At 42.1% G+C, this 17,836-nt stretch overlaps 1 protein-coding gene across 1 annotated transcript; it reads right to left on the reverse strand.

The window, feature by feature from the left end:
- Positions 1-6,527: 6,527 nt before the first annotated feature.
- Positions 6,528-16,016, reverse strand: meis3 (myeloid ecotropic viral integration site 3). Its single transcript, XM_073489806.1, has 12 exons — positions 15,972-16,016; positions 11,704-11,843; positions 11,218-11,392; positions 11,081-11,131; positions 10,929-10,979; positions 10,412-10,561; positions 10,147-10,252; positions 9,703-9,848; positions 8,992-9,068; positions 8,021-8,079; positions 7,824-7,910; positions 6,528-6,727 (listed from the first exon to the last, which is right to left on the reverse strand). Exons 1-12 carry the CDS (start codon positions 15,981-15,983, stop codon positions 6,528-6,530), a joined length of 1,254 nt encoding a protein of 417 aa, XP_073345907.1. The 5' UTR covers positions 15,984-16,016.
- Positions 16,017-17,836: the final 1,820 nt, after the last annotated feature.

Below are 17,836 nucleotides of genomic sequence, written 5' to 3' on the forward strand. Positions count from 1 at the left end.
CACTTTAAACCTCAAATCAGTTTAGATGAAGTGCTGAGTTGGACTCATCTTTTACTGTGCTGCCTTGTCCTCATCTGTCACTAGTCGTACCCTGTAATACATAAGTGTCTTTGTCCTTATTGTGGCCTGTCACCATCCAGCAGCTTGCCTCTGTCACGGCTCGTTCACACACTACAACACAATAAAACTTTCGCCCATTCTCTTTAACCCTTTTTCATTCCCTCTCTCTGTCATTCAGTTTCTCTCTGCTCTTCTTCCTTTCACCGCTGCATTCCTCCATTCCCTCCGCCTCTCTCTTTTACCCACTAACTCCTCTTACCCCGCTGCCCCTCCCTCTCTCCCACTTGTCTGAACTCTGACAGGTGTGTAATTGAATGATTAATGACCACCAGAGTAAACCCCCCTCCAACGGACACACACTTTATGTTAAAATGGAATTGTGCATATTTATGCACACACATATTCATGCGCAGACACACACAGACGTGTACATTTTCACATTACACATGTGTATTCATTTTGCTTCAATAGCCCAAATGGTCAAATTCAAACCAGTAGGACTCCTGAAATGATTGAGACATTATAAGGAATGTAGCAATACACACTGAATGCAATATATATTATCCTGCACAGGGCCGACACTGCACAAGTGCTGCAATGGAGCTCATTTAAAATGACAATCACTGTTGTCATTTTAACAAAATGTTTCAACCAATGTGATTTTATGAAAAATATTTCCCACAAAAACATGTTTTTCACTTCAGTCATCGTCTCAAAATTCAGACAAAACCTCACACCTCTGATTTGTGAGGCTGTTAGAATGAATCATACTGCAGTGCCACACACTCCACCTCCCTACAATATATTCTCTTCTAACCACAGTATACAAACATTGAAACACAATCCACATAAATGCATTCAAGCACTTTCTCCCTCCCGTTTCCCCTCTCCTCTTCATTTGTCAGCATGAAGTCAACAGATTTTATGCAGTCTAATTCCCACCGTCTAATGGAGTCTGAGCTGGGGAGAGAAAAGGCTGGCAATCTATCTGAACCAATCATAAGCTGAGGCTATGACTATGAATTATGCTGTGTGAGTGCGGGCTGTACACTGATGTATGAATAAAGTATGTGTTGTTGATTTTTCGGCTGAGATCCCTGCCTGGCTTGTGATGTTGCAGGATTATACATTTTAGGATCATTGTTTTCAAATGGAGCTGTTATACAGCAGAGCAACAGGTTCAGTTGTTGTAAGAGTAAAGAATTTGTGGAGCCAGACTGATCCTGGCTGATACTGATAATGATACTCAACTGTATCTCTTAGAAATTACATTAATATCCCACTAATTTGTTTGGCCAACTACACTTTGTAATGAAATGTAATTACTGCCTTTATCATGATCACTGGCAATGTTTATTTCCAGTGAGGGAAGTGCTGCATTTTTGTATTGCCAGCGAGTTGCATGGAGATGGTCAGTGTGAATGGTGGGCATACAAAACACAAGACTGTGTTTGGCATCCTAATTTGCTCGTGGTTTATGCAACAAAAACCCTTTGGTTTGGGAAATGTCATGGTTTAGGCTAAGACACCAAGACACTAATGACCCTTTCTGTATTGAACCAGGACCACCATCTTTCCCAATGTGAAGTGCCACCAGTGGCTAAAATAAACCATATAAAGCAGCGGTTCGACCACTTCAGTGTGCGCTAACGGTTTAGCTGAGCAGCTACAGTGAGGATTTCAGCCTTCAAAAGGGTGTAAATGACCTCTGTTCAAATCAATTTGGTAGATAATAACTGAATTTTAATTTCTGGGTCCCTTGAAAGAAAGCTCACAAAATCTGATACTAACATTTTACTGATATCGGTTTTTAAGTGTAAAATCACATAATATCAGTACACTTAAAAAATAAAGTGTATGTCTATCACTTTGATCCAGACTGAAACACCTCAACCAAGATGTCTCAACATGGAACGGTTCTGAGGAAAGATTTTAGGCAGGATATTAGTTAAAGGTCTAAGGCAACGTACTTAACATGAATTATGGACAGTGTATGTGTGTAGTCCTGAATGTGACCATATTTGTAAAAATTAAGACGTACCAATGTTTTTTACACAAAGAGCTCTGTGGTAAACCAGTGTTCACCTTCCAGCCTTCAGATGTAGAAAGGGTTTGGACGAAAACAAAAGTTGTAGTACTCTTTTACAAGACATATTACATGCTGTGAAAAGAGAGAGGTGCAGAGGTGAAAGAGTAAAAGTGAGGGGCGCATACTGACCAGCATGTCCTAGAAGAGAGTGTGTGGAGTGACAAAGAGAAATGAAAAGTGGAGGGGTGCTGGGGTCAGGACCTGGGTGCCAGGGAGAACAGCCATTTCCTGTTGACCTCCGTTTGCACTCTGGCCTCTGACCCCCCTCCGGCTCTAGGCCGAATGGGGGCAGGGTGGGGGGTATTCACTGTGTTTGCTGTGTGTTTGGGGTGCCGTGGGTGGATGTAGGCTGGCAAAAGGTGGAATTATGTATGGATGTTTGAGGACTGACAGGATGTAGTTCAGAGAAGAGGTGAAGGTTATGGATAGGATGTGTACATCAGGAGCAGCGAGGGGAAAGGTCAGGACAGAAAACAAAGAGGTTGTTTAAGTTTTGTAGGGTTTGTACATTGTTGACGCATGATGTTTATCTTAATTTTGGTGATGAACAAGAAGGATGTGAGGGCTGGAAAAGATCTACACGAGCCACAAGGAGCTCTGGTCTGTCCTGTGAAGCATTAAAGAAAAAATCTCTCCTCCCTGTGATAATCCAGCCTGTGTGACAGATCACTGCAGCTGCAGCCTGAGGCCTCTGTCAGAGCTAAACTGATAGTCAGTGGAGGGGACGGAGTGACGTGACTTATGATTGTATAAAAGAAAGAAGATTACACTATTTGTCAAGAAGAGGTCCTGTAAAAGTGAGTGGCTTGGAAAGTGGTTTATTATAAGTGTTTGAACATCTCATGAAGGAGCCAAAATATTCCTGAGTGGTATGGATTATTGTAAATTAAGAAACACACAAGCTGTTTTTAATCATTTCTGCTTCCTGTTTTTAACTTCTGGTTGTGTCGTTTGAAATTTGTTGTGTGTCATTACACCATTTACTGTGTATGGTACTGATGTTTAGAATTAATTGCACATATAATCCTAAAGTAGAAGCTAGGAGAGAGAATGGGGAAAGAAAACATCTACATGGATTGATAAAAGTTACAAACTGGAGGGGTATGCCCACTGCTGCGATGTTTTAAAATTGGAAATCTGCAAAATAGAGTATTTTGCTTGTAAATTACCATTTCTGATTTGTTTTTGCACCGAACTGACTTTCAATGTATACATTTTCTGTCTAATATAAGGTTTAGAGATTTTCTGTGTCCTAATTCCTTAGTAAACACGATAGATTTCAAACTAGTGAGGCAATATTTCTTTGAATGCTTTTAATTTTTTTACTTGTCAAGGCAGGTTACAGAGTATTATCCATCATGTGGAAGGAAAGACAGTGTTTAGTAAACTCTTCCTTTCTGACGCTTAGTACAAACCTACATTTTTAACATATTTTCCAGTGAAATATAATTTCTGTGTCGAGCGTTATTTGTAACCAAACATCAAAGATTTCCATAAGCATCATTTAGCTCAGGTACATTATCATTAGCTACGGAAAAAGGCAGGTTTAATGGTGTCGTTGAAGACGAAGATGGCAAGATTGAAGTCCATTGCATGTTTTAATAATAATTTGTACTGGTCTCAAATCAACAATCCCTTTAAATAAGCAAGGGAGTACCACAAGGTTATGTGCTCGGTCCATTATTATTTACTATTGATATAAACAAAATTATTACTCCATTTTAATTTCTACTCTACTGCAATCATAATATCTGTTTTTCTGCAGATGATACAGTCTTGTTTGCACATGCCTCTTCCTCAACTCAAGCCTGTCTTTAACAATCTTCAGACATCTCTGCATAAACTCAAGCTTGAGCAAAATGCTGACGAACATGCTTTATCATATAGCACGTCTTCCTGCAATCTCTACTGAAATTCAAGTTGTTCGGTCAAACATCTGGAAGTTTGGTTATCTTGCTGTCTTGCTTTTTTAGCTTATATAACACGACACAGAATCTGATGATAAAAATGGATTTCTTATTTCAGAATAAAGCATGTTTTTTTTGTGAGAAGAGGAAAACCATTGTATAATCAACTATCATGTCTGCGCTTGACTGCAGAGATGTTACTCTCCTGCTGCTCATTTCACCATCAAAAAAACGGATGCTGTTTACCTCTGTGCCCTACAGTTTGTTTCAGGAGATACATTTTATACTCATCCCTGTATGCTATATGAAAAAGCTGGCTGGCTACCTGTGTACACTGACATTTTTGTTTATAATTTTGCCCAACTAAAGGTACCTCAGTTTATCACCTCTTCATGAATTTAAAACTGCAGCTCATCAGACCATATCAGGCAACTGGCTAAATCTTGACACCCCTTTGAATACAGAACTTGGACAGATTGCCTTCCAGAATTTCAAAACATATTAAAACTTGACAGTCTCATCCTACTTTTGTTTTTAATTTTGGGACAGATGGCAGAGTTCTCTGTTTGCAATATAATGTTACAGAGACTCTTAGTACTTGTATGTGCATGTGACTTAATAATAGCATAACCAACCACCTAGCTGACAATGCAGTTTTTGAGGTTTGTGTATGGTAAATTCAAGTATATTACTTTACCTTTTGTCCTAACTGGAATTGATATAAACGAGCTACAGTCTCATCAAGTATTGTTTTTATTTCCTAATATTTGAAGGTGCAATATGCAAGAATTGGCCACCTGTCAAATTCAAACTTAAAACAAATAGGGGGTGGCATATCACCAGAGTAACTGCTAACTGCTGTTAACTGTAGCTGTCATTAGCTAGTTAGCCGTGCAGCTACCAGTAAGGGACTGGGAGCTCGGGGACCCAGGAGTGTATCAGTGTTTACGACACTAGCACGGGAGTTTTGGACCTGTATGGGCTGGGCTAGCTGGTTAGCATGCTAGTTTCAGTAGATACAGTACCTCTGTGATAAAATATGTACACATCATTATGTCGTGTTATTTCTTTATATATATATATATATATTTTTTTAATTTAAAACCTAAAATTCTTACATATTGCACCTTTAATACTTTGAAATGTTCCCTTTATTTGGTGCATTGTTCAGTTTTTATCAACAATTTTCAACAACTGCATACTCAAAAATCAAGTACATTTATGCACACTGACATCTCTGAGTATAAATTCAGTTACTAACAGCTTGACCCACTGACTGACCTGTAGTTTTAGTTTCTATACACTCCAAACAAAATGAGTTAAAATCACCTCCTGCACCAAAGTAATACACCAGCCACAGCTAGAATAAGACAACACACACAAACAGATGACCAGTGACAAATCTTACAAAAAACATTTTAATACTTTAACGGTATTTTCCATCATCATTCAGAAATGTTTCAGCAGTCCAAGCAGAGTGGAGAGGGAGCCTGAAATGTGTCAAGAGTCCTTTGGCTGCAGCTCCCCTCACACGCCGCTGTGACAGACAAAAAAATGTACTAGAAATGCTTACAGAAGTTTGTGTGTGTATGCGTGTGTGTAGAAATGGCTTTCAGCGTAGTGTGTGTCGCTTTATGTGTGTATGTCTTGTATTTGTGTGCGTGTGTAGGAAAGATCCTAAGGTAACGGACACCTGTTGGCATCTTAAGGAGGTCAGTGGTACGAGAGCGAGGCAGACTGGAAGTCATTCATAGTGTTTAGCTTCATGCTGAGGAAGAGCACTAATATTTCAACAAGCTTGCGTGAAGCTGCATCTGCCTGGAGTGGCACACATAAATATAAAAATAGAATAAGAAAAAACTCAAATCAGCTTTAAATAAAGTGTGTGAAGGTGTGTGTGTGTCTTTGACAGACAACATGTGAAGGAAGACAGGGAGTAGTGAAGAAGGCGTGTTCACAGGATCGAGTCCCATCCAGTAACGTCCATGTGCCGCAGCAATGTCCGGGGATAAATATTCATCTGATCGACCCTCTTCCTGTGGTTCAGCAGGCATGATGGGAAGTGTAGTTTAAAGCATGTGTCTCACCCACAGGACACAGTGGAGACATTTGGAGAGGAGGAAGCACTTTTACTCTGAAAGAGGTATGGCTTAAACCTGTGGGTCCAGACTGTGTGTGTGTAAGTGTTATGTTTATGTCTACGTGTGTGTGTGTGTGTGTGTTTCTGTGTGTGTTACCGAGTGGAACAGCTACATTGAGGTCAGTGTCTTTCAGTGGGGAATGTAAACTTTGGGAGCAATGTGTCTCTTTTCTTTAAATAGTGTTCTGTATGCATCATTACTCATTCATAGCACACACGCACACACACACCTACACATACACACACATATACATCTCACTGCACACACTCACATACACACATTCATACAGTACTTTTCCCCTCACATACACACCCCCGACTCCCCCCACAGCTAGTGTGCATGTATGTCCAGTCCCTGGGCGAGGAGCGGCTCTGCGGGGTGTGCGTGTGGTGGCGGGTGGAGCAGCATGGCGGGATGGGGGTGTGGACCCGGGTAGGGGTGGAGGGAGGGTCCCGGGTGGGGAGGGTAGCCTGGTTGGGACAGTAGGGCGCCGGGGTAGTCGCCCTGCAGAGAAGACATCCCCTGGAGACCTGGCGGGGAGACACAGAGGACAGGTTTAGATAAAGTAGGACATCACTTTGTTAAATTTTCCAATCACTGCCTGACTACATTTATATTCTTAATCAGCTTTTTCCAGGTCCAATACACATATAAAATGAAAACAGATATATTTGGTATTTTAAAGCTCTGTTAGTTTTGAACAACATTTGGCTCTATAACATGACTTGTCGCTGCTTATTATGAGTTTTTTAACAACTAGAAATGTTTAGTGTTAAGTATTAAATCACTTGTGTGAGGTTCCAGTCTTTTGTTGTGATGGTTGTGTGGTGGTTGGCAAGCCTTTTGTTCACCTTTAAATCACCGATTGTTCTTTTAAAGCTTCAGTCCACAACCTCCCACACAATGCTGCCTTCTCCAGCGTTTGTTCACATCACACACAGACTGGGGAGTTGTGGAAGTCTGCGCAGAAACCAGCTCTAACATTTGACTAAATAGGTGGTGAGTCACTCCTTACTTATGCATATAAATATTTATATTCATAACATTAATAAAAAAGCAGAGTGAGGATTAAAAAGAGTATAAATATTTACATCTTATTTTTTAATGTAAGATTTCTCATTTCAACTCCGTGCCTTCAATGCCACATTCTTTTTTTTTTTTTTGCAAGGCACTCAGCAGTGATGTTTTTGTGTTTAAGTGATCTACATTTGACTTTTCCTTAAGTGGAGTTAAAGGATGACGCTGGTGATATTTTATATTTTTAGCTCCGCCGAGGAGGTTATGTTTTCCCCCCGTGTCTGTATGTGTGTTGGACTGTCACCAGGATTAAACAAAAAATACTGAATGGATTTGCAAAGAAATGGGATGGAGGATGCGTCTCAGCCAAGAGTAAAGAGTAGACCCCGGAACATGAATGCAGTGCTATAGTGTGACTCACTGATGTGTTTTTAATAGTTTTTGAAGAATAATGCCTTTATATACACACAGTGCTTGTTAGTAGTATCGATTCACAGCTGGCTTTGTTTTTTCATGGGATTTGTTGACTAGATATTTGACTAATATGATTTTGTACTCTGTACATTCAGTGTGTGAAAGTTAGCAGTATTTCCTTACAGGCTACTGTACCTGCAGTTCGAAGCCCAAGGTGGGCCTGTCCATCGAGCCCGTAGCCCCCAAGAGCTGCTCCCTCTGGGCTGTAGGGACCACCCTGACCTGTAAGACGACACACACCATCAGACACAACAAAACACACACCCACTCGTGTATATATACACAGTTGTTTAACTAGCAGCTGACCAGCTGACTGACGTATAAACACAGACCTGAGCGATTTGACTGGTCAATCATTGGCTGAACTATTCTCCTCCTGGCGTTGATGAACCTGCACAGGGGAGAGAGACATAAAGAAAGAGTGTGTTCAGAGAGAGAGAGCGAGAGATGGACGAGGCCACTCGTTAATGGAGAAAAAGGCTGACTGGGACACTATTAACCTTTTTCATTTTACAACCACTTAACCCTTTCAGGGAGCAGAGTAAATCAACGTTAGGGCAGAGCAGGTATCGATCGCACTGTGATAATTGATTGATCTGCATTGATCGGGTCACTCTGTGTGTGTGCACGCACTGCAGGGATACAATAAAAACATGGATGTAATCAGCTTACAAAATCTACTGTTTAACATGAAACACACACTTCATATTTTGTTTTTTGTGTGTTTCTGTATTAATATCTGGGGGTGCAGTAACTGAATTCTATGGCAACATGGAAACGTTGTGTGAATGTGTGTGTGTGTGTGTGTGTTTGGCCTGTAAAGACACGTGTGTGCCCGGGGAGTGAATAGGGAATTTGGTGCAGTAAACCATCTGATTATTGGATATTGATTTGCTATTCTGTTTTATGAACATAGAGCAAATTGATTTTTACTGCGCTGCTGCTTCAGAAAAAACTGCTTAGTAGGACATTTCTCCCTGTGTTACAAGCTTCTCTCTAATAAACCAGATGATGTTCTTCTCCAAAAGTCTTGTAAAAGTGCTACCTTTCATTTAACTGACACTTATTTGCACGAAATGTGCACAATAAAGAGTTACTCAGCAAAATATGCGACATAAGTGAGGCATAAAATATAGATACTGCTCATCTCTGCAGCACAGTATCGTGCAGATAGTGTGATTGACGTGACAACAGCTGTGTTGTTAAATTGAAAGTTGGCGCCCTGCATTTAAACATGACAGTTTAACTGATTATTGATAAGCCACAGGGCTAGAATTAGTGTATTGATTGGGAGTGCACTGACCAGTTGTTGACCTGTAAGATGGTCAGTCCTGTGTCCTGTGATAGCTGCTTCTTTTGCTCCTCAGACGGGTACGGGTGCTGGGAGAGGACACACAGAGCAAAGGTTAAAGGAATCAAAACAGTGAGGCTTTGGTGGCTTTTCTTTTATTTCATGAACAAGAGAATAACATTGAGGCTAGAAATGATCTAATAATCTATAATGAATGAATGTATTTGACAGAAATCTCAGCGTGCATACTGATGACCTTCCATCTGGATTCACATCTCCACTCACATTTTCAACCCGAGAAACCCCTCACTCCTTCCCTCTCTCTCTCACTCACACACATACTGTAATAATTGGAGTGAAGCAACATTTGACCTGCCTCATTTAGTAGCTAATTACCTCACCAACAATTACTCACTCCATTTCTATCTCTTCCACAGTTATTAAACAGCGAGCATATTCCCATAATCACTTAATCCCCCAATTTTTCATTTAATTTAATTGACCTCTATGATACACTCGCTTCCTCTGTCTGTTCCTGTCAGTGATGTTTTGCCTCACGCTAAATCCTCCCTGTCAGTAATTATTCTTACATCCAGATTTACACGAGCTTTCTTTGTTCTGTTTCAGCTCCTGCAGGATGGTTTCAATGATTGTCCAAATTCAATATTTTCCCCTGTAATAATTTAACTTTGATGGGATAAGAATGTGAAAAAGCGTTCTCACAGACAGATGTTGGAAGAGCCATGCTCTCATGATGTTTGTGGCCACCTTGGGGAAGATCCCTCTCTTCTTGTTGTTCCTCCTGTCTCTGTCACTATCGTCCTCCTCGCCTGTACTCGGGGAGGCCACTCCTCCGTCCAGACCATCGCCTGCAGGGACACACATATTGTATGTCAGGGACCATGTCTATAAGTGTCTATGAGGGTTGTCTATGCTATGTCTTTGCAGATATGTTGTATTCATATTTTTACAATCAGTTTACAATCAATTAACAATAATAAGCTGTCGAGATACATCAGTCTAAACACTATCTCACAGCCCTTCTATGTGTAATTTTTGGTCTTAATCTTTTGTGATGGCATTGTGACAGAATATTTTCATCATCACTTGGCAGTGTTTTCTCACTCATACAGTATTTTCACCATGTCTGTGTGATTCTATGCACACCTGTGTCGCTACAGTTGTCTCCTGTGCTCAGTGAAGGCAGGCCACAGCCCGGTGTTCCCAGAGGAGTAGTGGCACATTCATCTGGCTCCCGTAACCATGACGCATTCTGCAGGGAGAGAGAGACAGAGAGGAGGTTGGAGGAAGAGTGATGGGAAGATGGGGAATTCCCATCAGGTGAGACAACAGGGAGTCATTATTCAGACATCCAGCGGATGCAGCCAGATGAGTGAACGGTGGAGCCTCGCTGTTTGATAGCTCATCTCACCTGCTCTGACAGACTGGAGCAGGATCCAGTGAAGTCCTCCATGTCAGACTTGGAACCGCCCTCCCGATCATCCAGGATGAGGTCTGTGGGCATTTTGCCCTTCAGACAGGTGATGTAGCGATGACAGAAGTTATCACACAGGTCGTGCACCTAAAAACAGATTCACATTCGTCAGTGCATGCAGTTATAGTAGTGTTACAGTAGTGGTGTGAACATTAAAGGAGAGGTTTACATTTTTTTAAGTCTCTCTTAAAACATTATACCCACGCTCACATGTGTACTGAAGAAGTTTTTGCTTGCTGTAATCAGTCCGCGCCATTAAAAGACAAAAGACTGTGAACCTTTTCTTTAATGTCTTTCACAGACTGACCAAATTTGCCTTCCCACATTTCTAAACTAAAACACATTCCCTTGAACCTTGTCAACGTAAGTGGTTTGGAAACTCTTAAACAATCAAAATTAACAAATCAACGTTGTTAGTTTTGTTAATTTCTATAACAAGCAGTATATGACTGACCTTCTCTAACTCCAGTAGATGGAAGCGAAGAACCTGTATGGCCTGGATCATCTGTGGAGAGGAGAATGTGGATTACTTATTGACACGTTCCCCACAATGCATATGTGAACAGGTGTGTTAATGTTTTAGTGTGATTTCAGAGTGCATCATACCAAGTTGTCCAGCTCAGGATTGGAAGAAAATATGGGCTTCTCTGAACGGATCTGCGACACAAAACAAACAGATTGATTACAAATCTGAAAACTTTCCTTGACGACTGGTCTGTGATTGGCTCACGGCTGTCGCTCACCTGCTTAGCAAATGCGGCAATGTCGTCGTTGAAGGACTCCGAGGAGCAGACGTCACTGTGATTGGTCATGCCGGGGAGGTGGGAGGTGGCTGAGAGGGAAGCGGAGTCTCGAGGGGAGCAGGTGGCGAGCTCGCACTTTTCAAACACTAAGGCCAGCAGTGGGAACAGTGGGTGACTGCACACACACACACACACACACACAGACACACACACACACACGTATACACAGTTAACATACTATACATAAACACACTAACAGTTGACATAGTGTACACACGATACATTCACAGAAGGTGTTATAAGAAACTTTATAGCACAGTATTTATGAAACAGACAGCTGTAAACACTTCACATGTATTTTCATGTTCACTATACAAATGTTAATCTGCTAAAAGTGCACATTTATTTTAAACTGGTCAACTATTTTCTAACCACTAACAGGCTACATAAATCATTGTCTAAGGTTTCAAGCACACACATGCTTACCCATAGATCTGGTCTTTGTGGTGTTTGAGGGAGTCGGGGACGGTGGGTCCGTACTGTGGGGGAGGAAATGGCCTGACATCGTCCCCGTACCCCCCCACCGACATGCCCTCCGACCCTGAGTAGTGCACCAGCTCTTCATACTGAAACACAATTAGACGGAAAGACAGAAAACATGAGACACTTTCGACATCTGTGCCTGTCTGACATCAAATCATATTGTGATTTTATTAGGTGGCCGAGCTGTCAGGGGGCTTCAGCGGCACAGCTTACTGGACTCTCGGTTAGGAGGTCTGCTGCTGTGGTTTCATATCTGCCGAAGTGCTGGACATATTTTGTGCTGCAATTTAATGTTGGAATTTTATGTTGCATATTTGTGTGTGTGTGTGTGTGTGTGTGTGTGTGTGTGTGTGTGTGTTTGTGTGTGTGTGTGTGTGTGTGTGTGTTAGGGCTGCAACTATTTATTTTCATAATTGACTAATCTTACCATTATTTTCTTGATTAATCATTTGGTTTTTAAAATGTAAGAAATTCATTTAAAAAAAAAAATCCCCACAATAATTTCCAAAGCAAATTGTTGTATTTTGTCAGACCAACAATCCAAAATGCAAATATATTTAATTAACTATCAAAGAAAACTAAGGAAACCAACAAATGTTCACACGTGAGCAGCTGGAGAGAGGTAATTTCTAGCATGTTTGCTAAAAAAAATTCTTGAAAGATCATCAGAACTGTTGATGGTAACTTGTTTCAGCTCTTACACATGCATATGTGTACATGCACATGTATTTGTAGAAATTAGTGACTGTAATGTTGTAATGGAAAAACATTTTAATTGTTGGAAAGCAAGACAACAGTCAGAAAAGCAAAACTCTTCTTTTTACTCAAAATATTCTGTCTAGTATTTATAGCGATATACTCCCAGGGTGTGTGTGTGTGTGTGTGTGTGTGTTTTCTGTGGTACAGTCCAGTTGTGTGTGTGCATACAGTACGCCCCCATTACCTCCTCAAAAACCTTGAAATCTCTTTGTCTTCACTTCAGATGAACGATTACATGCTGCTGAAAATTCTACCACCCTCAGGATTATGAAACTCTTTCAGATGCACTTGGATAACCTGAAAAATGCACAGCGAGTCGGGCTTAAAAAGCAGATTTTCTTAGTTGTTGAATAGGAGGAGACAAGAAAAGAGGCAAATGAGCTCCTCGGAGGAAGATGGTGAGCCTGTAGCTGCTAATATCATCTCCTCCCTCCTAAACTCAGACAAGACAGGAGCCGTGCTGAGACGTCCCTCACAACCCGCTGTGACAGCCTCACTGGGGCCCGATCACACACGCACACTTTAACACTGTGAATCAGACACACACAGATACAGCCAGAGTACACATAGCATCATGAATATACATGTGTGACTCCCTTGTTCCCTCCTCTCTTCCTCTGTGTTACGGAGCTAATTTGTGCTTCACTGCAGCTTCTGTCTCTGAGGCGACGTTGCTCAGGTCAGCAGATCTGCTTCTGGTTCTCTGTCTGCTGGATTAAAGGGGACTCCCAGCACAGTCCCCGAGGGCCGCCGGGATCACAGACAGACAGCACCTGCTAGGTGGCCTGGCCCGGACACCTTTCACTTGAGTGTTATTTTAACCAAGTCATAAAAGTTATGATCTGCTTAGCCTAGTTTTTCCTGTGGAGACTATCCTGAGCATTGATTTACTACAGACTGTCACTGTGACGCTTTAATATTTGATCTTTAAGATTTACAGAATTAAAACAATATTTCTTTTTAATTATCACACTTCTTTTATCCTGTCAGAAGTGAAAATGTCTCACACACACCAAGATTTGTGTCCAAAAGTGTCCCATTGGAGGTGGAGTGCATAAATTTCTAAATAGTAAGTGGTGAGACAATAACGGTTGAACAAATGTAAAAGTAATTATTATTACACTTTCCCTCTGTTAACCTATGGGAATTAAATAAAAGACAAATTAAATTATCCCTCTTCATGTCCCTCTACTGCCCTCCTGCAAACCCCTCTGCAGGACCCCTGGAGGTCTCCGGACCCCACTTTGGGAACCACTGTCCTAAATGGCTTATCAAATTGTTGTATTTCAGAGTCCCATATGGCCACCGGGATCACAGAAAGCACCTGCTCTGAGGCCCTGGCCCGGGACACCTTCTAGTTTTTATGGAGGCTGGCTATTAACACAATCACCGCTATCGGATTGCGCGTCTCTCTTTACGCACGGACCCTATCGGGTTTCTGTGCGTCAAGCGGATCAAAGCGCACAAGTCGAGATGACAAATTCCGCGAATTTTCCCTTTTTTAAGAGTCACGGAGCTGGTAAACAGGCTTCAGATGGCAGGACAACATTTTCATTACAAGTCTTGATTGTGTTGTTTCCACCGACGCAGGGGAGTTATTGCAGGCCTACAACAGGCGAGTGGAGGCTTCAGCTGGGAACCGCCGACAACTTCTCATGATATGTAGGAAAAACATCATTTAGCTTTGAAGAAGTAGATTTATGTCGGAGTGGAAAATTAAACTGAGCAAAACAAAGAATTAAAAATGAGGACGAACGTTGGTCCAGACACTTTTAAACTTTATAACAAAGCTCATACTGTTAATAAAGAATGACGGGTCTATTTCATTGTAACAATTATTTATATTTTACTCTAGCACGGCTTTTATTAGAACCAGTGCTGCTTTTCTACGTCCAGAAATAATCCAGTAGGAAACAAGTGAACTAAATCCAACACAGTTTTTCTCAGGCGTCGATTTAGAAAATAAAAGTGAAACGTGAATTTGTTTCAGGACAATTTCACCTCAAGAAATCATTTTAATTTCAAATAAAAATGATCGTACATTTGTCTTACGTCTGGTAGTTTGTTTGTTTTGTTTTGTTTTTTGCACTTTAATTAACAGGACAGAGAACAACAAAAAGTTGTCAAAACTTTAACAAAACGAGCGAAAGCTGATATAAAAATCTGAAGTATTTTTTTTTTTAAAAAGTTGCCTGAAGTTACATTAAATAGTTATGACTACATGTAAAGTAAACAAATCAAATCAACATCAAGTTCTGCCACAAAACAACTACAACTTTTTAAAACTCTTCCCGACATGTTTCCAGTAAACACGCATGAGACACCAAACTCCATTTGATTTTCTTAAAATTTTGCCTGAAGAAACTGGTAAGACTTTTGTTTATTACGCAGCATTTTTACGGCACAAAATAGAGTAGCACAATTTAAATTTGAATAGGCCGGTGAAATATCACATGCGTGCTTCTCTTTTTACATCCAGTCATCAGTTTACAGAACCTGTAACTGTATAAATGACCAGAGTGTCACCATCAACTACATTTATATTATCTAACATCTGTTTATTTAAATGTTGTTTAATGCTGTTGCTGGTACAGTTCTCTCTCTCTCTCTCTCTCTCTCTCTCTCTCTCTCTCTCTCTCTCTCTCTCTCTCTCTCTCTCTCTCTCTCTGTGTGTGTGTGTGTGTGTGTGTGTGTGTCTGTTTTCATACAGCAGTGATTTTCTGTCTGCACACTGTACATCTCTAATTGCTCCCTTCCACTCTGAGGTCTCCTGCTGCCCGTCAGCCTCTGCCTGTTTCTCCTCCACCACCACCACCACCACCATGCCTCTGAATCACTGTAGCAAAAAACCTGACCTACTTACCGAGTTGAAGAGGCTGCATCTCCTCTCCTCTGCCTCTTAATGACCGACACTACTCTAACCCTCATGCGCCATCCTAACGCCTGGCTGACATTACACAACAGTAAATCCATATTATTGGAAGCAGAGGGTTAAATATGAGATCCCGTCAACAGCTCCCCATGAAGCGGTTTTGAAAGACTGCTGACATCTACAATTCGAGTTACCTCCAGTGAACTCATGAATTAGGGATTGTGGCTGGTTTAAAAGTTGTTTCGTTGCAGCAGCATTAAAAATACTTACACAAACACACATCCTGAGTGTTTTTTTTACAGTTAAAATAAAGGATTTCTCTGACGCTTCTGCTGGCACATTTTCCTGTTGTCTCCTCCTAAACACTGAGCCCATGCCTCCACAGTCCACTAGTCTGTTTCCAGTGGGCCTTGTGTTTTTGCGTGGCTGCTAAGACCCAGCAGTGCAAAGAGGATTCCCACCCATATGCTCCCAATATGATGTCTCTCTAATTACCTCGCCTCCTCGGTGATATCAAATCGCGCCAGGCTCTTGTCTAAAAACCATCTTCATTATAAAGACAAATAAACAGCAGACCTACCCTCTTCTCCATGCGACTCGACAGCCAGTCCCACACCGGAGACGATGATGCGCTGCTCGGCTAGTCCAGCGAGCTGTGCTCCCTTCCTCTGTCCCTGGGGGTCCTGCAAATAAAAGTAAATGTGTTTTCTTACATTCATGAGCACTGGGGTTGTAAACACGTTAACGCCATGCAGACACAGCCTGTGAGGACTCAACGCAAACATATGGCTGTGGATGGAAAACAAAAACAATCAAGACCTGCTCCTTCTGCCTGTTTACTCCGAGCGCATCGGGTTTTATATTACAACATTATGATGGGACTGGAGCTTTTATGGACGCTCATATCCTTCTGTGCGCTGCTGCCGATGTAAGCTTAATGGTTTATAATACACTTAGCGGTAATAAAGCTCGCTGCCTATTAAATGCTATTGGCTGAAGGTGTTGAGTAAATAACACAAGGCTCCAGTAAATGGTGTAAAATGTCCCACCGAGACGTAAATATTCGCCGTATCCAGTCCTGTTCGGCCCGTGTCCGGTGTAGTCCACAGCAGACCCGGTGAAAGGGAGCAGCGGCTTCCTGCAGCGCCTCGCCTCCGCCTGGTGCGCCTCTCGGTCCGGCTCGCGAGCGTCGGGATGCTCGGTGCTGCGCTCGGGAGAGACGGATAGAAAGCAGTCCCTTCCTTTTTGGCTCCTTGTGCTCGCTGTCCGCGCAGCATACGGCGACAGGCTGGAAAATGTCACGGCTGGGAATGAGCGATGGTGTTTTCAGTCTCGAGAGGAGAAGAAGGAGGAGGAGGAGGAGAGGAGAGGAGGAGGAGGAGTGATGGTGGCGGTGGTGGTGGTGGTGTGCGGGGAGGTTTCGGAGGGTCAAAACGCGACGGGGTCTCTTGGCCCCCCTCCCTCCATCCCTCCTCCTCTTCCTCCCTCACTCCTCCTCCTCCTCCTTATCACACACACAAAACGCCAGAGAAGAGGAAGAAGAAGAAGAAGAAGAAGAAGAAGAAGAGGACCCCCTCGATCTTCTTCTTCTTTTTTTATTTTTATCACCTTCCGAGCTGATATCATCCTTCCATCCTCCCTCTTTTCTCCCCATCCGTGCTGCAGCTGCGCTATAATCATCTCTGGATAACCGGGGAGAAGAATCGTGATCACTCTCTCAGTCCAGTTGGATGGAGCATGTTTATTAGAGTCTATTGAACCCTTGGTAGGCAGTTAAGGTGATGGGAATGGGAATCCCTTACACACAAGTGTCTGCTGGCTGCAAAACAGATATTTCTTTTTTTTAAAAATGCCTCAGAAGTTTCAGAAATAAATGTAAATGTGCACTTTTAAATGTTATCAGCAGGGGGGAATACAACCGAAAGCCAACAAATAAAGAGTTTTAATCAAGTTGCTCCACTAAAAGGGTCATAAATAAGTTTGAAGCGTGCTAGATGACACAAAGTAACCGTCTGATAATAGCTTTCAAAGTGTTTTATTGTTTCTGTGGCTCAGCCTTTTGACACTGCCCAAATGTCCCCTTTGGCCCTCTTCTTTTTGTTGATTGAGAGAAGTGAGAAAACAAAACCATTACTGTGAGAAAGTTTAATTTTAACCAGAGGAAGAAGAAAAAAAAGTCCCTTTCACGTGTTGGTGGAATATCTAAAGGCCCAGTCTTGTGTTGTAAATGACACCTCAGTAACATAATAATTATTCAAAACGCTCCTCTTCCCTCCTCTCGCCCCGCTGTGAGGGGCCAACAGGCGGCTGCACTTCAATCAGCAGCGGCCTGGCGGGGTGCAGCGGGCCGGGGCAGGCGTCTCCGTGGGCGGCACGGAGTTTGACCGTGGAGGGGCCCGCACCGTCCGTCCTGTCAGGGGTCTTTTAACACCGCAGGGCGCTGCT

This window comes from Pagrus major, chromosome 2 (genome assembly GCF_040436345.1).
Source record: "Pagrus major chromosome 2, Pma_NU_1.0".
In the NCBI taxonomy this organism is placed as follows: Eukaryota; Metazoa; Chordata; class Actinopteri; order Spariformes; family Sparidae; genus Pagrus; species Pagrus major.

Coding starts and splice junctions, on each gene's coding strand:
- meis3 (XM_073489806.1), bottom strand. Junction 10,562..10,928: donor ATCTACTGGAGTTAGAGAAG/GTCAGTCATATA, acceptor ATCTGTTTTTAG/GTGCACGACCTGTGTGATAA. Junction 6,728..7,823: donor CCTTGGGCTTCGAACTGCAG/GTACAGTAGCCT, acceptor TCTCCCCGCCAG/GTCTCCAGGGGATGTCTTCT.